The sequence below is a fragment of the Euprymna scolopes genome, chromosome 3 (genome assembly GCF_053919585.1).
Source record: "Euprymna scolopes isolate OS-2025 chromosome 3, ASM5391958v1, whole genome shotgun sequence".
Taxonomy (NCBI): Eukaryota; Metazoa; Mollusca; class Cephalopoda; order Sepiida; family Sepiolidae; genus Euprymna; species Euprymna scolopes.
In genome coordinates this window covers 155,855,198-155,880,146 of record NC_136484.1, presented here as the reverse complement: position 1 = coordinate 155,880,146, position 24,949 = coordinate 155,855,198, and the positions used below count along the sequence as shown (strand labels likewise).

At 31.8% G+C, this 24,949-nt stretch overlaps 1 protein-coding gene across 1 annotated transcript in view; it reads left to right on the top strand.

Annotated features, from left to right (window-relative positions):
- The window catches only part of LOC145260053 (translation initiation factor eIF2B subunit epsilon-like), a 65,445-nt gene extending 45,738 nt beyond the window's left edge, over positions 1-19,707 (top strand). The window contains exons 9-16 of the mRNA XM_080118001.1: positions 1,719-1,864; positions 4,688-4,784; positions 6,420-6,611; positions 6,971-7,061; positions 10,235-10,355; positions 11,861-11,941; positions 14,804-14,941; positions 19,550-19,707. Of these exons, the coding sequence (XP_079974127.1) occupies positions 1,719-1,864; positions 4,688-4,784; positions 6,420-6,611; positions 6,971-7,061; positions 10,235-10,355; positions 11,861-11,941; positions 14,804-14,941; positions 19,550-19,600 (917 nt within the window). The 3' untranslated portion in view covers positions 19,601-19,707. The remainder of the gene's footprint in view (positions 1-1,718; positions 1,865-4,687; positions 4,785-6,419; positions 6,612-6,970; positions 7,062-10,234; positions 10,356-11,860; positions 11,942-14,803; positions 14,942-19,549) is intronic.
- Positions 19,708-24,949: the final 5,242 nt, after the last annotated feature.

The following is a 24,949-nucleotide window of genomic DNA, read 5'->3' as shown; positions in this document are numbered from 1 at the left end:
GATGGTGGGATCCTTCTACCGCTCCAGAAGATATTTCACTACTGATGCAATTCTCTATCTATATAAAAGCCAAGTACGTCCAAGGATGGAATACTGTTGCCATATCTGGGCAGGAGCTGCTAAAAACAGCCTATCCTGCCTTGACAGAGTACAAAATAGACTTCGTGGCTTAGTGGGGAATGCCCTTTTCTCTACCCTGCAACCTCTCTCCCACAGAAGAGACGTTGCGAGCCTATCCTTGTTTTATCGTTATTTCCATGGCAGGTGCTCGTCTGAACTCCAATCTCTGGTTCCCCCTCGCCAATCTTTTACGAAAAACACCCGTCTAGCTGAATCCACTGTGAAAAATTTCCCCCACTCTTTATCTGTGCCTAAATCAAAATGTGGATTCCATAAATAAAGCTTCTTTCTTAGAACTGCATGCCTGTGGAACTCTGTTCCGTCTACCTGCTTCCCACCTGACTACAACTTGGATGTCTTCAAGTCCAACGTTAACAAATTCCTAATGAATCGCCCCCTTAAGTAAACACTTCATCAAATCTCCACACTAACGTAATGTACTTTCAATAACCCTTATCCCTGAGTGGCTTCCGGTCCTTGAAGGTTGCGAACATCCTAAGTGAAAATGCTTCTGTAAAATAAATTGGATTCAAACTTGGCACATCCAGGGTGTTAATCAGTGTTGTTAAACACTTAGCCAGAGTCACCTCTAAACATGGTATAATAAACAAGGTACACATACATGACTGCAAAATTCCTTGATCATTTAAAAAGTTGCCACTGTGTAAAAAAAAACAAAAAAAAAACAAAAAAACCTTGTTCAGCGCTGAACGTTATGGTGTCTGGTATTGCTACATACATATATGGCTATGTATTAGATTGTGTATTTATTACATGTATGTATACACCCAGTATACAAAAATATTCCAAAAATCACATAAATTGATTAAGTTTATATTTTAATAAGAAAATTTTAAATCAACAATAACTTAAACTCATAAGATTTTTGTTGTAATATCTACTAATTCCCATTAATCGCTTAAAAATAATTTGAATTACAAAAATAAAAAATAAAAACTTATAAAATGATTTTATTGTAAATAAAGCTACTTGATCAATTTACATAACTTTTGGAATATTATATTTTTGTTTCATCATTTGTTTTTTACTTTTTTCTTAATGTATGAGGACTGCTGCTTTCAATTGTTATCCGTTTTTTTTATTTATTTATACATTTGTGAAATGAAGATTTTGCAATTACATCAGTTTTTGCTAGAATTTTGTGTTTCAAACAACTTATGGTGCCATTGTATTTTTTTTTTTTTACACAGTGGCAACTTTTTAAATGATCAAGGAATTTTGCAGTCATGTATGTGTACCTTGTTTATTATACCATGTTTAGAGGTGACTCTGGCTAAGTGTTTAACAACACTGATTGACACCCTGGATGTGCCAAGTTTGAATCCAATTTATTTTACAGAAGTATTTTCACTTAGGATGTTTGCAACCTTCATATGTTTTCTCATAAGTACCTGATGTTTTTCTAGAAAGAATTATGACTAGAAATATATCAGGGAAACCAATGCCAACAATAGAATTATCTGATTTATACAAAATGAATGAATGCTACTATTATAAGTTGTCTATGTAGGGAGAAATAAATTATACTGTTTTTTTTTTTTAATTTATTTTAAAATTTTTATTTCTCTATTCTACAGGAAAGAATGTCAAAATCACTGGAGCCTATTTGTGGGATAATGTTAAGATTTCTGACAATTGTATAATTGATAAATCCATCTTGTGTGGTGATGTTCAACTAAAGAGTCAAGTAATTGTAAAAAATAACTGTATTCTTTCATGGGGAGTAAGTATATATATATATATATTTTTTTTTTTTTCCTTTCTCTCTCTCTATATATATACTGGTTAATTGCATCCCAATGACTAAGAAAGATTTATTAATAGTTGAATAAAGAACAGCCAAATAAACAAATGGCAACATTTTTTGTTACTAGTAAAGGGATAAAAATGTTTACACGAAAATAATAAGTGAAATTATGAGACTGGAATGATTCTTTCCCTTGGGCATTGGGATGCAACTAAACAAGTACATATGCTCTGAAGTCGAAAACATATCAATTTGGTATTTATTATAAAGGATACCACATACCTTTAAAAAGTATTTTTTGTATAAAATATTGAATATATATATTAGGTTGTCTGGAAAGTATTTAGTATTTTAAAAGTACAGGTTTCTGAAGGCTTGTAAAAAGCCTATATGCTGTTTATTTAAATCACAAAATCTATTGCCGACAAAATTTAAAAAATTTATTTTCGGATACGCCCATTACAACAAAATCGATTGCAACAAATTTCATGTTTGGGTAGTTATGCTTTTTTTCTTCAAAAAGGAGAAACTGCTGCTAAAACTTTCAAAGAGATTTGTAAAGTTTATAGTGACAATGCTATAGGGAAATCAAGTGTTCATAAATTATTTGCAAAACTCAAAATGGGAAGTATCAGTCTTGAAAATGACACAGTGGAAAACTCAAAATTTGTTATTGATGTTTTTGAAAACAAAAATTAGAGAAAATCCAAATATCACAACTAGAGCACTTGCGTGAGGGTTGGAATTTTCAAAAAGTACAGTTCAAGACCATTTTAATGAACTTTCCAGACAACCTAATTATATATATATATATATAAACTACTTAACTTTCATATAGACTCTGTAGAAATAACAGGGATCTGAAACACTTGACATTAAGTCGTCAATGTGATTAAAGGTAAGGAATCCAAAAATCTGTAAATAAAAAGACAAAATAAATGAAAGATTTTCACCGATAGAAATTAAAAACACATTTCCAACTTAATACTGCTTATCACATGCATAAATCCTTTTTACCTCCTCTCTTCCCTCCACCTTTTTGTTTTATCCCCACCCCTAGGACACTGTTTCTTCTTTATTTATCCCCTCCTTAATTTGAATTAGATAAAACTTTCTGCATACGAATAATTTTACATTCTTGTGTTTGACTCTCAAGTCAATACTATGGCTTAATGAAGTGATGTCTCTAAAACGAGCCATTGCAAAAACATGTATGCACGTATGTAGCCAATAATGTTTGTATAAATAAACATTATATATATATATATATATATATATATATATATATATTAGTGTTGGGACGATTAATCCAAACTTTTTTGGACTATCAGAATTGGAAAAATGTGTGACTATTTACTGATACCAAAAACAATTCCTTTAATTATCTGTTTTATCTGATTTTGTTTAAAGCAAACTCTTTCACTGCCAGTAATAATAATAAAATAATATATATTGATTTTAAACTACCAATAAAAATAAAATATTTTGATCACCTCTTCAGCAAGTGTGCTTTTAAGAAAACATACTCATTTAACGTGTTTTTATGGTAATCGGGGGAAAAATAACAATTTCATAGTTAAATATTGAGATTTATAAAGAATCTGAATCTTGAATTTAGTATGGAATTAAGAAAAACATTGGATCCGTCCCATCACTTCTAATATATATATATATATATATATATAACATAGGCATCACCACTTATCAAGGCAAAGAGGTCACTCGAGGATAAGGGTTAAAGAGTGTACAGTAGAAATTGGACAATATAGTAATCGTTAGTAATGGAAATTCGGTAAATTTGTTAACAAGTGGGACGGCTCATCAAGAACTTGTTTACATTAGACTTGAAGACAACCATATTGTAGTCAGCTGGAAAGCAGGAGACAATATATATATATATATATATACAGGGTGTCCATAAAGTTTGTGTGCAATTTTAAAATGAATTGTTCCAAAATCAAATCCTTTTTACATGTTATTTCTATTGCAATCACAAATAAAATTATAAATATTTTAAGGCGCACACAAACTTTATGGACACCCTGTATGTATGTATGTATGTATATATATATATATATATATATACAGGGTGAGTCACGGGAAACGGATGTTTTTAGAACGCTCCTTGCTCTCTTTGAGTAAGGGATAGGAAGTGAGGAAGGTAGTATTTAAACCTGTTTCCCGTGACTCACTGTGTGTGTGTATATATATATATATATATATATATATACACACACACACACACAAAAGTTTATTAAATCCAATATTTTTATTTTTTCAACACAGAATGTTGCCAATCTTATTTGTGTATAATTTTTTCTATTTTAGACACTCTAAGTAGGAGATGTTTGTTTTTCTTAACAATAAAACTATCATTTAATCATTTTTTTTTTTTTTAAATAGTGCGTGGGTGGGTACTTTAATAATCTGTTACCCTCTTGGTTTGTTCTCTAAACTAGTTTCAGTCACCAAAATACCACATCCATTCTATGGATAGAAACCTACCTCATATTATTCTGAATGATTTGACGTTTTTTATTTACAAAGAATGTACATACAAATTCATCAAGTTGTGGTGATGATAGGGGTACTAAAAAAACAAAAAGGGTATTATTGGGGGTTAAAAAAAGGAAAGATGGATGGGATTCAGAAGCATGGATTGTGTAGTGTCCTATACGATAGGTACCGTTTTTTGAAAGGATGGGATAAGGACAAAATAAAATGGAGAGTGAATATTTGATTTTTTTTTTTTTTTTATAACTTGTATGAATTTCTGATTTTTTTTTTTTTTTTTTGTAGGTGATTGTAGGGGACAATAGCAAACAAGTGGTTCTCAAAGAACAAACACAGTTAATTAGAGCAGAAGATGCTGATGAGGAAAGCGATCAAACTCCAGGTAAATATAAGGTTGAATTCATTGGATATGATCATGACCCTATTGGATCACAGCCATTGTCACTATTTATTTTGGTTTCATTTGAAAATTCATAAACTTAAATTGATCAAGTAGTTTAATTTTTTAAAAAGAGAATAAAATTTTATGGTAAAACTATGAAAGATGATCTTGCAATGCAATCTTGAAACAATGCACAAAGAAAGATAATTCCAAATAATTCAAATTTGTGAGATTTTAAACATCCATTCTTTACATAGGATCATTGGCAAATTCAAATTCATTTAAAAATGATTTTATTAAAATAAAAATAAAACTAGTTGATCAATTTACATGACTTTTGGTATGCAATATTTTCTTTCCATCATGGGTACTTAGATCATACAGATTTTTCTTTATTTTTGGTTTTTAATATGAGGGAATTCTGGGCAAGCATCAAAATGCCTTATGGAAATAAATTTTAACCAACTTAGTATAATAATAGCTGCATTATCGACTCTGCTTTTACCTGCAATTGTGCCATACACAAGTGTCTGTCATTTTAAATTTACACTGATAAATATTATACAGATAAACGTCCTAGTAAAATACAAATAATCAAGAATTTACAGTTCATCCTTATGAACCTAGGCATCAAATCACTATTATTATGCACTCACATTCCACCCTTTCGATTATAAGTATTTCTACGTATAAAGAGTTCTCAAGAATAGTTCATATAAGCATTAATGAATCCACATCGACATTAAAAGTCTAAAAAATATAATAAATTCAGGGGATCGGTGGGTAACAACCTGATCATAATAGATGGCAACAAATAAGAGAAGTTGGAAATTATTCATAAAATGTCTAACCTCACCACGAAACATTCCTTAGTTAGTGAAAGAGAAATCCTTTTGGATTGTGGCATTTTTTATTTTTGGCCTAATCATAAGTGATTTTTTTGAGGGCTGAATTTCTTCACTTTAAAATACTGACCTTAGGGATGTAAGTAAATAGGGATACAGACAAAATATGAAAATAATATACCAATATAAGTTTTTACATAAAACCATTAAATTTTTCTATTTTGATAATATATGTGTAATATAATTAGAAAGAATTATGATACATATTCCATTACTGCAATGTTGTATCCATGTCCTTGTTTTACAATTACTTTAATAGAATGTACTCTGATGAACTCATAGCACTTCTACTCCCCCTCAATATACATACTCTCAACAAACCCGTCTAATAGCAAAATCCCACCCCTTCAGTGTTAAGATTCTTAGATGTCAGAAAAGTCTTCTACTCTAATAGTTTCTTCCTTCAAATTGCTGGACTTTAGAAGCCCCTCCCTCTTTCTTGCTTTCCTGACTGTAGTGACATATAGAAGTTTAAAATTAAATGTGAATAGACATTTCACTACTAAACTCCCCACAATCCCATGTTAGACATCATCCTAAATAGTAGCTCTTTATGACCAAGTGGCAATACACCTTGTTTGAGGTGAAAAAATAACACTTTTTGTCATAAAAATAAAATTAATATTAACTTAATGGTACGTCTTTTTTGTAGTTCAAAAAAAAAGTTGTGAATGTTTTAATTTCTTTCATCCTGTAATGTTGTATTTAAAATGTTGCTTATTCTTGTTAGACACTGACAAATATGGATCAACAACAAATGCTATAACATATGACAACACTGACAATGATGATGGCTATGATGAAGAAGATGAAACGTTTACGAAAGATGAATGGGGCATAAAGATACTCGGTCCAGAACCTGAAGATGAAGAAGACTCTGATGATGATGTTTATTCAGATATTGAGGAAGTAGAAACAAATGGTATGTATTGAGAATATGTTCCAACTCCCAGTCATCAGAGAAGTATTGCTAGAATTTAAGTGCATTTTGAACATTATCATAAAACTATGCATCTACTGAGCTCATCAAGTTTGTAAAGATTTTGAAAATAACCAAATTATTATTAAATTAAATTTATTAATAGAGGGGGAATTTTGGATACAAATTAAAATTATTTCTGTTTACAGGAAATGTAAATTGGTTCTAAAACTTTTAGCTGGAAACTTAACAGAACTTAATTTATGATTTTAAAACAGTCATTCATGTAGCGATTATCACAAACACGATTTTTTTTCTTTTATTTTTGCTTAATTTTATTTTCTACTCTATTTTTGTTGTAGCTTATTATCCAGAATTGATTGATACAATGAAACGAGCTGAAGACATGAATACGAGTCCAGAAAATCTCATCTTAGAAATCAATTCCCTCAAGTGAGTCAAATTACATTTTGCTCTTTGTCTCATGCAATCAAGATAACTGAATTATCTTCCTTGAATAATTACACCAAATAAACTGAAAGACAATATTAATTATATATAATTAATTAGATACAAGTTGTTAACCCTGACTGGGGTAGACATTATCTGTTCATACCCTTCTCAATGATATTAGTACATAATAGTTTGAAGGTTTTATCATATTCAATTTAATGTCTGTTTTATCTATTGGATAGCTTTTAGGAATTCATTTCCAAAGAAACTGATCTGCAGTCAAATTCTTATTCATAACGTCTTGTCCACACTGCTCTATAAAAGTTAACCTTGGCATCTCAAAATTAGCCAAAAAAGGAAATAAGATGGTTTATTCCTTAGAAAGATTCTCCAAGAATTGAAACCACACAAAACAGGTGGTATCATCAATAATCTACAAATGTTTAGGCTGGCTCAGATATACCCTAGCATAAGTCCCAGAGAGAATTGCCAATCAAGTGCTTCAACGGACCCTGATAGAAAAAAAAAGAAGGCCAAAAGTGAACTGGAAACAAACAATTGAGACAGGTCTAATAATAGAGTGATGCTGTGGATCTGGCTTCAGACCAATTATGATGGTATATGTTGACTGCCTCATGCGTCACAGGACATGAGTTTCTAAATCATACTTTACATCCACCAACCTAAACACTCTCATCCATTCCTTCAACATGGTCAAACCAAAATTTGCTGCTCTGCACACATCTCACCATACTGTCAGCAGATCCAACCTCATCTCTAAGAATCATATTATGTACCCATCACATTACACCCACGCTACTTCTCTCTATGCAGCATAGATTGATAACCTCAATTTCATACATTGCAACACTATATTACTATCAATTGCCAAGAAGAGCAACTTGGTGTGTCGGTGTCATGGAGACACTTCTGAAATGGTTGTTACACCCTGAGCACAGCAACCAGCTCCCCAGATGTTAAACACAATAAAACAGTAGGTACATTCTCTTTAGATCTAAGGGTTCATATTACATCTGGTCTTTTGTCACATTCTTGGTGTCATTAGTTACAGGATTCTAAAGTTGGAATTGAATGTTGTATAAAAAGCAAACAACATCTCTTTTTTATCAAAATATATTATTTTACCTTTGAAAAATGCATCTACTGCTAATGATATCAATTGATTATCTCTTTCTCTTGTGATGACGAAAACGAGAGAAAGTGGAAAAGAGATAGATAGATACATATTAAAAACAAAGAGACTGAAATGTTATTGTCTTATAATGCTGATCTCAGTCATGTAGATCTGACCTTTTTACCTGTCAACCTGGCCTGTTGGTATGTGCTGACATTTTTAGATGAAAATGACACAGACTTGATTTTTACATGTCTTCCGTCACTCTCACCCCTCAAGGACAAGTAAATGTGGGTAGTTTATCATTGCGCCATACTTCTATGTAGCACGGATTCCTAATCTCCACTGGCAAGACCTCAATTTCATTCATCACCACACTACTCGCACGTGCCCAACAAACCAAAATGTAATAACAATAGAAGAATGATCATTAAAACATGGCTACATAACTTATGGCACCACTGTAAGACCATGTGTCAGTAAATAGCTTAATATAGTTAATTTTTATTTTATAAAACAAACAAAACAAACTGAAAAATGTTGATATACAGTAAATCACAAAATCTGTTGTGAACAATGCATTTTTCCTAATCTGTGAAATCTCACATATGGAGATGGTAAACTCTTGGTTGATTTAGCAACGGGGTCAATCGTATAAAAGGCGTGACTCAGAACAGCATCATTTGTTCACTGTTTCTATTATGTCTTATCAAATTTTGTGATATGTGGTCTGTCTACTCACCAGACATGTACTAGATAAGACCATAAACTGCATCTGGTGGAGAGGCTCCAACTCAAGTCAGAACTCTGGGGATTACTTCATAATGGAGCTACCTCTCAGTCATCACTGCTCTCAGGTACAGTCAGCAAGGTGTTAGAATATGTTAATTGACCTCCTCCCCTATTACCTGTTGGACATGGGTGATACCTGTAATGCCTGGAGATGAGATTCTGGTAGTTGAGCAGATCATGATCAAGGAATGAAGAGGTTATTGTCTTACAACACACCACTTTAGCCCTTACCTGGACTAAACAGGCTTTGTCTCTTACCAAACAGACTAATTCTCATGACATACCTTTATACATATTTGGTAAATGTTCTCAACTTCTTTACTAACTCGGTATTTAAGATGTGAAGGAGAACTTTAATGAAATATTTGAATATCTATCTCATATGCAGATCAAATGTTAGCCCCTAGAAAGGAGCTTCTTTATTTCTGAGAACTTCAACTGAACTAAAATGAAACAAAAAAGTAAATCAATTTTTTTATGTATCCACATATTTGGAAGATTTACATGTGTGCATTTACAGTTCTTTTATGTTTTTCTTTTATTTATTCAAGAGCCATGAAGAAAGCAAACAATAGTCTTATAAAACCAATAATCTTCTTACATACAGCCACAATGGTTTATAGAATAGAGTAATTGAAATATTAAGAGTGATTGTCTGCAAATTATAATTCAGTTTTTATCCAGAATTTTCTCTATATTAAAAAAACAAAAATAAAAAAGATCCAATGTACGTGCCTGTGATGAAACAAAAACGTCCTATTCCCAAAATCATGTAAATTGATCAAATAGTTTAATTTTTATAAAGAAAGTGATCTTAATGATGACCAATTCAATCAGAATTTGTAGACATTACAACACAAATCTTACAAGTTTTGAATTATTGTTGAGTTATCACTTGATTTTTGAGATTTCTTTTCAAAATACTTGGCGAAAGGGTCATTCCTCTGATACTCATAAAATTTAATTTTCATATTTAAAAATAAAACTACTTGATTGATTTACGTGATTTTTGGTTGGAATATATTTTTGTTTCATCATGAACACATCATACAGATTTTTCTTTATTTTTGCTTTTTAATATAAGGGAATTCTTGACAAGGACCTATAATTCCTGTTTAATCGTTTATAAAGATTACAAAAGAAAAAAACATTTGCTTAGTATTTGTTTTCATAACAGTGTGTTACAAAATGAAACTAAAATCACCAGCTTTTGAATATAAATAATTTTTTTTCATTTTTTTTGCAGACATTCTTACAATATTTCTATAAAAGAAGTAAATCAAACTGTTATGCAAGCCATCGTTGAAATGCCCCTGCAGAAATTACAAAGTGATAATACAAAAGAGATTGCCAAAGTGGTTCTTGCTGTAAGTGATAATTTTTTTTTCATCTAAACTTTTCTTGTTGAATATTCGGTACTGGTGTGTTCAAGCAGTTCTAAATTTTTTGACCTTGGAAAATTTAGGTCATGTGATATTTTTATTGACAATGTAAGTTAAGAACACATATCTCCATTTGAAATCACTGAGCATTATTTTATTATCAAAATTGTTTTACTTTTTGATAAATATTTTCCAGAGCATATTTTTTCATATATCACCAAAGAAAAAAAAACAATTAAATCCAAATTATTTTGGATGAACAAAATGTACTTATGCACAATATGAACTATGCTTAAATAATATTATTATTTTGAAACCGATTCTTAACATGGGAGGAGGGCATTGTTAACTTGAAAATCCAAGTACCAACAAAACAAAGAATTTGTAAATTGAATTAGTAAATCAGAATTAATATGTCAAAAAAATAAAAGGCAAAATAGCATCTGGTAATTTCAGATGGAAATATGTTCTTAGCTTATAAGGTCAAAAAATATCATGTGACCGAAATTTTCTGAAACCAGAAATTCAGGACTGCTAGAATACACCAGAACTGAATATCAATTAATTGTCAAGTTTCATGAGAAAAAAACTGTTTAAATGTAAAAATGTTTAATCTTGTGATTATACTGTGTTTCAAATGTTTGTATGCCACCTTGGAATAAGGTAGTTTGTATATCAAATTGGAAAAAAATAAGTTATTTGTATGCCACTTTGAAATAGAATAGTTTAGAATTAAGAAAGTAGTAAAAATGTCAGATGCACCAATTGGCATAAGAAACAATGGCTTTTTTAATGTTGCTATTAGAATTATAACCTTATAGTATTCTCTTATCTCTACTAACATTTAGAACAATTTTGTTCTCTTAACTCCTTATTTTTGTTGAAAATCATATTCCTCTTTCTCAAATCAAATGATAGGCTTGTTTTACGGGTGCTTTTATCAACTCTTAGCACTGCTGTCCCCTCGATATAAATGGTCCTAGCTAACCTGACGAGCAGCAAAATTTCAAGTCTTCACTGTAGAGGCCCCCTGATGCTGGAGAGCCTTGCCTTCTATTCTGAATGTTTCTTCTCTTGAGCTACTAGACTTTGAAATACCCTCCCTGTATCCTGTTTCCCCAAACCTGCAAAAATTTTAAAGTAAACAGATATTTTGCTGCTCAACTCCCTACTTAGAATCTCCCTGTAGACATGGTTCTTAATTCACGATAGCCACTTACATTTCCGTGGCAATTTGCTTTGTTTATGGTGAGTATGAATAAATTAAAAACAAAAATGGTGTTTCCCTAACATGTCACATAAACAAAACAATGTGACTTCAATGCTTGCACTGTGTCAAATTTCCTATTTAGAAATATTTTAAAAGATGTCCAATTCATTGGATCAGTTGACTGAAGGAGTTATGATTTTTTTTTCTTTTTTGTAAGATGACCTTTAGATGTTTGTATAAAATTTAACTGCTTGTTTTATTAATTACTTTTTTTGTTTAGAACATCAACTTAAAGCATCCTGTGTTGGAGAATTATATTCAAACTTCAGAATCTCAAAGAGATTGTTTGGAAATCCTTGAAGTAAGTGAACATTTTAATTACTATATTTGATGAATTATGAAATACTGATATTTCTTTATCTATATAAGAAATGTAAATGTATGTGTGCCTAGTCTGTTTCAATAATCACATATGCAAATTGAATTTTTATGAGCTTAATAAAACTGACAATCAGAACATGTTTAGCATCATTCATGATATAAAAAGAGAGAGAAAATTTCTATTTTCTCATTCAAGCATAATTATATGGATCATCTAAATATCTACATATTCTAGCCTATGTTAAATTTTTCCAACCAAATACTGAAGCCTGTCAACTATTCTTAAGTTCCCAAAAATCGTTAGTGATTTGATATATATAGACATGATAAAAGAATTATTCATTTTTATTTTTAAATATTACACACACACATATATATATATAGCGTTTTTTGTTTATTAATTCTATTTTTGATCCTTTCCAACTTCCAAATAACATTTTAACCAATGAAAAAAAACAAAAAAACTTTATAAATTATTCAAAACAAGTTAGATTAATTTATCCCTGACGATGAATCCTGAAGGATTAGAAAGTACTCAGACTTATGATAAACATGGTGATTACATCAGCCAGTTCCCGCCAGAAGTGAAGAATGTTATTCGGAAGTTGGAAACGATTGAAAATGGAATTAATAGACAAAAAAACGTCTATTTTATTTAATGAAATATGCCATAGAGAAAACTCTTCTGACTTAAGGTTACAATCTAAAAGGTTATGGAAACAAAAAGGTACATTCCAAAAATGTTATTTAAAAATTTGCACTTTTATTAAATTAGGCTTTTTACACATGATCAAAATTATAAAACCAAGGGTATAAATTGTTAGATTTATGGTAATTCTAATATTTTTAGTTAAGTTAGAGATTAGCAATTACTGTATAAAGGTGTTACCATGCCTAAAGCAAGAAAACTAACCAAAGTTAAGTGCTCTCAAATTCTAGGATTCCATAAGCAAGGTTTGTCATAGCGAGCAATAGCAGCTAAGATAAATTGCAGTAAAACTGTTATTTGCAACTTTCTAAAGAACACTGAGAATTATAGAAAAGCAAAATCCTTTGGTAGGCTCCCCAAAATGTCTCTTGCATTTAGTAGGAGAATCAGACTGGTTGTTATGAATGACAGAGGACTTTCTTCTAGTCAAATTAAGGCGGCTACAGATGCTGATTGCAGCCCAATAACCATCAAACGACACAATAAAAAGGCATGGTAAATAGCGTAAACAAATTCCTCGATTGCTTCCACGTCACAAAGTGGACCACTTAAGATTTGGTGGTGAATACCAAATCTGGGACGTTGAGAAGTGGAAGAAAGTCCTGTTTTCTGATGAGAAAATATTCAACTTAGATGGTCGTGATGATTTCCAGCGATATTGGCATGACAAAAACATGCCCCTTGAAATTTTTTCCACATGTCATAGTGGTGGAGGGTCCGTAATGGTATGGAGTGCCTTTTCTTACAGAGGGACGATGAAGCTCCAGGTGGTGCAGGGTTGTCAGACAGCAACTGGTTATGTTAGCATGCTACAAAAAGCATCTTTGATCATGGAGGGTCATCGTTTGAATGGGGATGGATGATTATTCCAACAGGATAATGCTGCAATCTACACTGCAAGACAGACCTTGAGCTTTCTACAAGAAAATGGAGTCCATCTCTTGGGACATCCTGCATGCTCATCGGACTTGAACCCAATTGAAAATGTTTGGGGATGGATGACAAGAGAGGTTTATCGAAATATCAAACAATATTCAACAAAAAATGAACTTTGGGGAGCCATCTGCAGAAACCAGAGCAGGATCACCCGCACCTTAATGGAAACCCTTATTTCTTGCATGCCCCCAAAGAATTTTTGAAGTCATCAAAAGCAGTGGAGATAGAACTCATTAAGTTTGATCGTTGAATGTTTTCATACAATTTAATAGAATTTTTGTCTCTGGTCTTATAATTTTGATCATGTGTAAAAAGCCTAATTTAATAAAAATGTAAATTTTAAAAATAAATCTTTGGAATGTAGCTTTTTGTTTCCATAACCTTTTAGATTGTAGTATTGGTAACCTTAAGTTAGAAGAGTTTAAAATCTATCCTTAAAAAAAAGTTGTTTTTTTTAAAGATTTTTAAGTGGTCTTCAATTTTTGATCAGCAGTGTATATGGTAATTTAGGAGCTTATACTTATTTAAAAAAGAATTATTTTGTAGGAGAAAATTTGCACTTATTTTTACAGTTGTATTTTTTCACCTCCTTTTTACCTTAATTATATCTGGATTATTGTTAGGATTATATTAGCCACTTCTAGTTTTATTTTTCTCTTTGCTATTATCATTCAATATTTTATTATGAACCTTAAGATATTTAATAAAAGTTATGTGAAAGACTGCTTATAGGAAAAATGTTTATTGATAAGATTTAGAAATTTCTTAACTAATTTGATCAAGGTAAATCCAGTCTTTATTTCTTCTATTTAATTTTGGTGTTAAAATACCCACTATTATTTAGGGTAAATGACAATCTTTTGGAGACTGAAGGTTCATTTCTCAGTGCAGGCAATATGAAAATTACTATTGTAAATTACTTAAGATTTCTACCTGGAACGAGAACATGCTATTTCTGCAGATTAAAATGAAGAGTTCCATTCAAAATTCTATGCAGATTCCAGCGTTCAACAGAAAGATTCCCAAGTTTGCCAAGATACACGTGAAAGAGGTTGGAAGTTACATCGGCTGAAATGTTGTTCAAATTCAAGATGAGAACATAAGAATACGTTTTCTAATAGATGAGAATGTCATTATCTTTGAAATATGGTTCATGTATTTTTGTTGAAAGAGAATTTTGTAAAACTTTTTCTTCAGACAATCAGCGCCAAAGAAAACAAAATTGCCAGTATTTTGGTTGTTCTCCTGCAACTGCTTTATGATAATGAGATTCTCGAGGAAGAAGTCATTACAAAATGGTTTGATGATCTTACAGATAACAAAGTTAAACAAAAGGTAGAAATTTTCTTCCATTTTTTTTGTGTTTACACTTTTCCTTTTTTCATGCCTTACCATTTAAATCTTTGTCCAGAACTCGCCCTAAATCAAAAAACAAAAATGAAGAAAAATCTTTGATGTACATACCCATGATGGAAAAAAAACATTGTATTCCCAAAACCATGTAAATTGATCAAGTAGATTTATTTTTCAAATTTAATTTTAATTTTTCTTAAATCAAATTTTATGGCTAAGCAAGTAGTGACGGTCTGATGACACCATTTTGAGAGCAGGCTGAATAAACAACAGATAATTCCAAATAATTCAAATTTGCGAGATTTCAGAAAGCGATTTTTTAATATGTGAGGGAGGGGGGCAGATATTAGAGAAACTCATTCATTTTAAAATTATTTTCTTTATAAAAATAAAACTGCTTGATCAATTTATGTGATTTTTGGAATATGATATTTTCTTTCCTTCAGAGGTATGTATATTATACCAATTCTTTATTTTTATTTTTTAATATAGGGTTAATCTGGATAAGCACTTAGTTTAATTCTATTTTTATCTGTCATAGAAATCTAATATTTTCTGAGAACAAGAACTTCAAACTTTCAAAAGTTTTGGACAGTTTTTATTACATGTTTTTCTTAGTTTGGTTTTATTCTTAGCTTCAAGCATTTTCATTCAGATAGTGAATAAATAAGCTAATATAATTGTTCTAAAGGGTGGAAAGAAATCCAATAGTAATCGATTATTGAAGAGCATAATATTTATTTTCCTCCACAATTTGCGAATGAATAGTTGATCCCCTATCGACTTGGTGTCCATCCTCGCAAAACTATGATATCCAAAATGTTTCAAAATCTTTCCATGTTTTTATAAAAGAGAATGTTGGATATTTCTATACACATTCAAATTTGAATCAGTTAGAAAACTGGGTACTTGTACAGTTTAATCAAGACATAAAAAAATGAAAATATAAAAAAAAAAAAAGTTTAAATTGTACGTATCCGTTAGGTTTCTGACAAAAAATTTCACTTAATTTCATCAAGTAGTTTTTGTTTTACAGCGAAGAAACAATTTGTTATGATACCGAGCAAAAGGTTCGATTTTTAGGAAGAAAAGCTAGTAATAAAGATAGGAGGGAGTGTTGGCGCTTTAAACTGAGTTATCTCCCTGTGGCGTTTCTAAAATCCAAACAAAAATTTTAAAAATCCAAGATGTCTGCCTTCAACGTGCTGTCATAAAAACGTGTTTTTCCGCTGTAAAAAAAAAAAAAACTACTCGATCAAATTAAGTGAAATTTTTTTCAGAGATCTTCAGTTCAAAACGAATACGTACAATATAACCTTTTTTTTTTTTTCGATATTTTCATTTTTTAATGTCTTGACTAAACTGTACAAGTACCAAAAACTGAATTAACACAAGATCTTTCAATTTGGAAAAAAATGACAACTCGATATTTCCTTGTATAGTGAGATAGAAATGAGTATATGTATAAAGATTTACATTTTTTTTCAAATCATATTCCAAATAGTATATGCAGTGGTATCAAAGTTGTTTACAGCTGTTTCCAGACAGTATTTATTTTCAGTTATATAGCCCAACATAAAATTTATCCAAACAGTGTCATCTCAGAAAAAACAATAACAATGCCTGAAAAAAAAAAATTCATCTTTCATATATACAGAGTGTCTTCAAAGTCTGGGTACATGGTTTAAAATATACTAAATAAAACAATTTGATTCTAATGTCAATTTAAATAATATTTTCAACATAATTTCCCAAGACTTTGGTTCTTTAAACTTAGAAACCAATTTCTCTGTGTAACTAAACTTTACAGATGTTGTGTATGTATATGTATGTATATATATATATATATATATATATATATATATATATATATATATATATATATAATATGTGTGTCTTTATATATTGGAGGAGAACCCTATCAGAGTGCTCAATTATTTAGAAAAAATTAAAAAATAAGAGTGTAATATTTGTTTATTTATATATATATATACTAGAGGGGGGGGGGGGTTGGAGGTGTGTGTGTTTTTGGGTAAATGAAAAAAAAAATCGTTGGCCGGGTGTCCCGGATGTTTGTTTTAAAAAAAAAAACAAAGCCTTGACGCGCAGTTGGAAAATAATAAAGTGTGAAAAAAAATGTGCAACGTTTAACGGCAGGTGCCCGTTTTTGACGAGTTAATGACGTCAACTTTGAGTGCAGGATGCCTAATTTGCTCAGTGGGGAAGCAAATAAATACACAGTGTTTTATTTACCACGAGTCTTTTCGCTTCTTTTTTTTATACGAAAAAGCTTAATGCACAGTTGGAAAATAATGAAGTGTGAAAAAAAATTTGCGGGTGCCCGTTTTTGACGAGTTAATGACGTCAACTTTGAGTGCGGGAGAGTGTTTTATTTACCGCGAGTCTGTTCGCTTCTTTTTTATACGAAAAAGCTTAATGCACATGCAGCAATCGAAAATTGTTGAATATTTATCTTTTCAAAGTCGGGCAAATTAAATAGACATGCGACCCCGGTTGTTAACTCGTAGATATTATCATTTAGGTGCAATATAAAAAGTTTTATGAAGTTGTGAGGCTTCTTGGAAAAAAGCCTTTCTTGGACATACACGAAAACGCACACACACACACACACAAACATTTTCGCTTTTATATTTATAGATTACAAAAGATCAAGGCAACATCAGTACTGTTGGTTTCAAATCCAAACAAATGGGACCTGTAGTTTGTCCCCTATGCCAGACTCATTAACCTTTGTTTATATTTGTCTCTCGGGAAAATGACAGCTTATGTATTGTGATAATATTTTAATTCTCAACCTTATTTTCATTTTTGTTAGACTTTTAATCTATATATATAAAAGCGAAAATGTGTGCATGTATGTATGTTCGCTTTTTGTGTATGTCTTCAAAAGGCTTTTTTCCGGCGGATTCTCAAGGCCGTCGCTCATTTTTAAAACTTTTTATATCACGTCTAAATGATAATATCTACGACTTAACAAGGGGGGATCGCCTCTCTATTTAATTTGCCCGACTTTGAAACATTAAATATTCGACATTTTCTGATCGGCACTTGTTGCTTTCGTTTTTCGGTATTAAAAAAAAAGCAAAATTCGATTTGAATCACTGGCCCACGGCCAGTGGTCTCTAGAAAACGATTGCTTTCATCTCAAGATGAGACACTCCCCTTAGTCTTTTTCCCCAAAGTTAGGTAAAAACAAACAAACAAACCTGGTTATTGACTTCATTGAAAACTTTCCTGCAGAAAATGCTGAATTACTATTGCTTACGATCGCCGCATGTGCATTAAGCTTTTTCGTATAAAAAAAAGAAGCTAACAGACTCGCGGTAAATAAAACACTGTCCCGCACTCAAAGATTAACTCGTCAAAAACGGGCATCTGCCAGGTCGCACTTTTTTTGGTTTTTTTTCACACTTTACTATTTTCCAACTGCGCGTCAAGGCTTTTTTTGTTTTTTTAAACAACCAACGATTTTTCTTTTCATTTACCCAAAAACACACACACACCTACAAACACCAGGGCAACGTCGGGTACCTCTGCTAGTTACTGGGGACTGTTTGTGAACTTGATATTACTATGAAACTTCCTCCTATGGTGGGAAGCCAATTCAATCCACCTTGGATGAATGGCTTTGGCTTTACTAATTTGGGATTTCTACCCACAAATTTTGCTATGTGTGGTGGACAATTAAAAAAAAAAATTTTTTTTTTAATTTTGATTGGCTTACGTTCATTTCTGGCATTGGAGAAATTAAAAAGTTAAAATCTGAAAGATAAAAAGTTCCAAAGAAAAAAAATTAAAAACACAAAAAAAATTATTTAATAAAAATCATAAAACTTAAATTCTGGAGAGACAGACAAAGAGACTGATGAGAATCTGGCATAGGAGACTGACTATATTGCTTGGATTTGAAATCGACAATACCAATGTGGTTCTGATGTAATATATATATATATGAATATAATACAGAAGTCTGTAATGCACCAAGAAATAATTCTTATCCCATCAAAATATCCATCACTTTGACTGTTACGATAATCATGAAAAATGAAAAATACTTTCTCTTCAAATTGGATGCCAAGCAATTAATTTAATATTTATTTTGAAGACAAGAATATCGTTTACTCTCTATCTGTGCCTAAAACTAAACAAAAATTCCATGAGCAAAGTTTCTTTTCTACAACTTTCCATCTGTAGAACACAATACAGTGGGGCCTTTTCCCAGCTTACTATAACATGGTCGTTTGCAAATCTAATGTAAATAAGTTCTTGTGGAGCTGTCCTCTGTATATAATTAAATCCTACCCAAGTTCCACCATTATCGATTATCACTGTTGTCTCATTGCCTACCCGACGCTCATTAACCTTTATGCTTGAGTGGCCTTTGATAAGCAGTGACCCTCTTGTTAAAAAAAAAAAAAAAAAATTCATTCTATATTCTTGTTTACTTTATTACTGTTCCATTTGAAAGCAAGTAATCCAAGCAAGTTTGAAGGTCTGATTTGTTTTTAACATTTGGTAAAATATTTTTATTTAAAACTTTAATGTGATTAAAATAAACTATTTTTGCAGGTCGCTCCATTGATAAAATGGTTTGAAGTTGCTGAAGAAGAAGATGACTAATATTTTTAATGGAATTTAAAGACATTTTTGCAGTAATTCTGGATTGGCCATACCAGTCTAACATTTTTTGTATTGGCAATTTGTGATTAAATCTAATTTTGCCTGAATTTTATTTGTTTGCTTTTATTATTGACTTTATTTCTTCATATTTTGAATCTGAACAAAGTGTTCATTTTAGTTTAGGAATTTGTTGTTACTATTTAATAGGAAAAATAATCCCAAATAAAACTCTTAGATTGATTAAGCGTAAAATGTAACATTTTTAGGCAGTTTTAATTTCAGAATTCCTCCTATATTAAACAACAAAAATAAAGAAAAATCTGTATGATGTATGTACCTAGATAAAAGAAAAAGTAGTTTTATCTTTAAATAAGAAAATAAAATGTTATGAGTAACAAAAGAATAGCTGTCTTGTCTGCCATTTTGAAAAAAAAATCTAAGAAGAAAAATAAGGCATATGACTTAATTTACGCTAGCAAAATTTATTTTGTAATGCTTACAAATTCCCATTAATTGCTTTTCTTTAAAATGATTTTCTTTATAAAAATAAGACTATTGATCATCCACAAAGTCATCGACCCAGCTCCACCATGAGGGTAAAAAAAACATTGCGCTGATTCAGGACAGTGAAGCTGAACTGATTCTGGTGTACCCCTACACTTTCCAACGACATTCGGCGAGTGATGCCACCAAATTTGGCCGTTCTCTGGGTCAGACTTTCAGCAACTTGGAATTTAGTAGGGAACAAAGTGGAGTCTCTTGGCCCAGTCTAGATGGGTCCCTTCCTGTCCAGCTGATTCTCTGTCTGACTCTCTGTCTTGTATGGATAAATAGGTGTCATGGCTTCGTCCCTCTAATAGAATTTAACTCTCATTTATCGATAATACATCATTGCTTTAATTTCCTGCCATGTTTACTGGTTCTCAGTATGTGAGTGTCTGTCCTTTTGACACTGGAATGATCAACAGGTTTACAACACACTTTTCTTTCCTTTTTCCTCATCTACTTGCTACTGTGAATAGATTTCATAATTCTTCATTTAATTTTTTTTCGTTCAACAACTATTTCAATTAATCAACACTGCAGGGCAAGTGTGTGTGTGTGGTCCCCTCAGCCCTCTTGATAAGCCATATATCTATTTGATATTATTTTAGAAATTTGAGTAATGGTGTCCTGTCTCTGACTTGGTCAGTTCATAATTCAGTTCATGATAATAATAAAATAAAACAACCACTTGAACCTTATGAGATATCAAGGACCACCCTGCTTGAGAGAACTTGACCAATTTTGAGAATTTGATTAATGGTGCTTGTCTGTGACACAGTCAGTACATAATCTGGTTTATGAAAATAAAAAACAGCCACTTAAGTTTTATTAGCAAGAGAATAACTCAACGTTTTCTTTGAGTAAACCTAGCATATCTTTTATCAATCCTTTTCGTGAGAAATTAACACAGTTCCAACCATCTCCTTCTTTTCTGTTTATGCTCCTTTTCCTCTGTGTAAATTTCAACAAGTAACCCTTTTTCTCTTATGTTATTTTTTTTTGACCTACCTATATTATCACACCAAGCCCTCACCTTTATGGAGTCTGTCACTGGAACCATGAATGGCTTGCACTCATAACAAAAGCAACTTTGGATCACCGTGCCTGGTCAGTCAGTGTTCAGGATGTGGTGAGCTTATTTGAAAGAGCTGGCCCAACTGATCTAGGGTGAATTCTGCTACCATGACGATGATAATGAATGTACACAGACATGTTTATAGATTTCTCAGGTGATTACAAGAAAATAAAGCAATGTAATAATTTGTCTTTGGCTATATATAATTTTAACAAATATGCATAGAATTTTTATCTATTGAAATCAAATAAAGGGAAAAACTAATCTTCAAAAATCTTTCAATTTGAATTCTATTTTATTTTATTTTTTTAATAATCCAATTAAACAGCAGTTTTTTTTGTTTTTTTTCATCTGAAACAAGGCGCCACTTGGACACAAGGGGCCAATATTTGGGATGATGTCTGAGGACAGTGGGGATTTGTGCAATAAGATGTCTGTTCAGATTACATTTAAACTTTTGCATATTAGTACAGTACACGAAAATGCGGATGAAAGTCCAATATCTAATGGTCTGAGAGAAGAAACTATTAGAGTAGAAAGCTTTCTGAAATCTAGAGATCTCAACAATGAAAAGGTAGGATTTTGCTGCTTGTTGGGTTAATCAGGAGTATATATGTTGAAGGGGTACAAGTGCTATGAATTTATTAAAGTACTTGTAAAACAGACACAGGGATGCAGCAATCAGGCAGATTAGAGCTTGGTCGTTAGGATGAGACCATTTATATTTGAGACTCTTTTTTAGGCCCTGTCTAAGAGGGAGAGACTCATAGATGCATTAGCCTAGATGTGGTAACAATACTTCATGGGCGAATGGTGACTTAAAAGCAACTTTTTTAAAAATGAAATATGCATTTTTAATATTTAATTATCAATGCACATGTTTACACAACATGGCTGAACCTAGTGAGATTTGAAATTTAGATTCCAGAGTCTAAAGCTCTACTACTGAGCTAACTCGCACTAGTGCTGGAATGTACTGCATTTTTATAGATGTTCTTTGTTTTTGTTTTTGATATTTTAGAATGAATTAAATTTGTATTTTAATGGAAATCGCTTCAGACAAGGCATGAAGCCACATTATGTAAGAAGCTAAAAAATAAGTACTTCAAGGGAAAAATCTTGCCAATTATAAGTGTTAGATTTTGACTCAGAAAATAGCAATTTTTCCCTTTTGTCAGAAACCTTGCTTCTGGTGAGAACTAAAGGACAAAATAAGGGAAGCTTGGCAACTTATGTACTTTTGAAAAACAATGATGTATTAGGTTGATGAGAAAGTTATTGCAGAATTTTTGATTTTGATTTCAAATGATGTATTTTCAAATAAGTCTTAGCTATAATACCTTTACTTTATATATTATTTTAACGATTAAAATAATGTATAAAGTTAAGTTAGAATCATTTTAAAACAATTATGTCTCCTTTTCAGAACGTTGAATACAAAATGGAAAAAAAGCAAATTCGCATAATTTTCTTATTTCAATTCAAGCTAGGGCGAAAAGCTGTTGAAACAGCTCACGATATTATTGAAGTGTTTGGCCCAGGAACCACTACTGAACGCACAACACAATGGTGGTTTAAGAAATTTTGTGATGGCTATGAGTCTTGAAGATGATGACCATAGTAGTCGATCATCGGTTGTTGAGAGCCTTAGTCGAAGCCAATCCATGCACAACTGTTCGAGAATTTGCTTCTGAATTAGACATAATGTACACGACAATTTCCAACCACTTGAGAGAGATTGGAAAGACAAAAATTTGATAAATAGGTGCCTCACAAATTGAACAAAAGAAACGCCATTATGAAGTATCATCTTCCCTTCTTTTACGCACAAGAACGACCCGTTTCTTGATTGGATTGTGATTTTTGATGAAAAGTGTTCTTTATGACAACCGGTGATGCTCAGCAAAAATTCCCAAAGCAAAAGTTGCACCAAAAGGTCATGCTGACTGTTTGGTGGTTTGCAACCAGTCTCATGCATTAGTGTTTTGAATGCAGGGGAAACCATTATGGCAGACAAGTACTGTCAACAAATAGATGAAATGCATCAGAAACTTCGACAACAACACCCAGCATTAGTCAACAGAAAAGGCCCAATTCTCCTCCACGATAATGCCCAACCGCACGTTGTTGAACCCACCCTGCAGAAGTTGAACAAATTGGGCTACAAAACTCTGCCTCATCCGCCATACTCTCCAGACCTCTCACCTACCAACTACTACTTTTTCCAGTACCTCAGCAACTTTTTGCATGAGAAATGTTTCAAAAACGCCTTCAGTAACTTCATAGCGATCAGCATGCAAGATTTTTCGTTACTGGCATAAATACACTTGTGTGTTGACAAAAGTGAGTTGATTCAAATAGTGCTTATTTTGATCAATAAATTTTTGTTTAAGCCAAGATATGTTCATCCGGATTTAAAAGTTAAAAAAGAACTTGTCACTCTGATACATTAATAATGTTATTATTTCAAGAGTACCTTCTCTGCATAAGTACTGAAAGTTGCATTGTACACATAGAATGATAAAATGAAAACTGTTGAAAAAACAGTCTACATCTTTATGAACTAAAACTACAGTTTTTATTGTTTTTTTTTAATATATATATATATATGTATATACTAACAAAAGTACCCATCATTGACTGGGTCAAAAACAGCCTACAGAAAATGGACTCTGATTTATGAAAGTATGATAGGTTATGAAAAGGAAGGGTTGTAAAGAGATAGCTTCGAATTGGGGGGTATCAAAACCAAAGCAAAATATGATTAAAGTAAAAATAAAATAGATATACCCCATAATTTATTATACCATACCTGTTCACACTGAAACACTTATCACAATATTCTGTGGATCTATATTAAAAGACTTTGTGACATATTTCCATTCTATGGAGGTCAAGTGTGAACACTCCATAATTTTAATATACCATATTTCTTCAAACTGAAACATAATTATCAAAGTATACTTACGCAGATAGATATGAAAAGTCTTTATTAAAGTTTGTGCCTATTTCCATTCTATGGAGGCCAGGCGCGAATGCAGACCCCACAATTTTATTATACCATCCCTATTTAAGTTAAAACATACTTATCAAAGTATTCTTATGTACATCTATATCAAAAACACTTGTAAATGTCTTTTTAAATTTTTTATTTCCATACTTTGTGGACCAGGTGTGAACGCAGACCCCACAATTTTAATGAACCACCGTTCTACCAGATCAAACATACCCATTCCTGTGTCTCGATACATATACTATCATTATATGTAATCAGTTTTTTAAAATAGTCAACCATATAGGAGCCTATTCGTGACCACACACACAGACATTCAGCTTTATATTATATATATATATATATATATATATACTAGCCTGGCTGCTTGGCGTTGCCCAAGTGTTTGGATGTATGTGTTCAGCAAAAAAAAAAAAAAAGTGATTGTAGGCAGACAGGCTCGAACTCGTACCGCGAAGGAGGAAAAGAACATGAAAAAAAACGTTACGTCTTTGCTGCTTTGCCCATCGCAAAACCGGAAGTGATTTAGGTTTAAGTTAATGCTAGTCAATCGAAAAGAGAGGATGGCTTTTGAAAACATCAGCGAAAAAGCGTCCAGTTGAGGGTGAAATGATTAATGTTTTTAGCCAATTGTGCCCTATTTGTTGTCCGAAGAATTGGCTTCACAATGATACGATTCATGAAAATCCATCGCCTCTCGAAAGTTTTAGGCAGA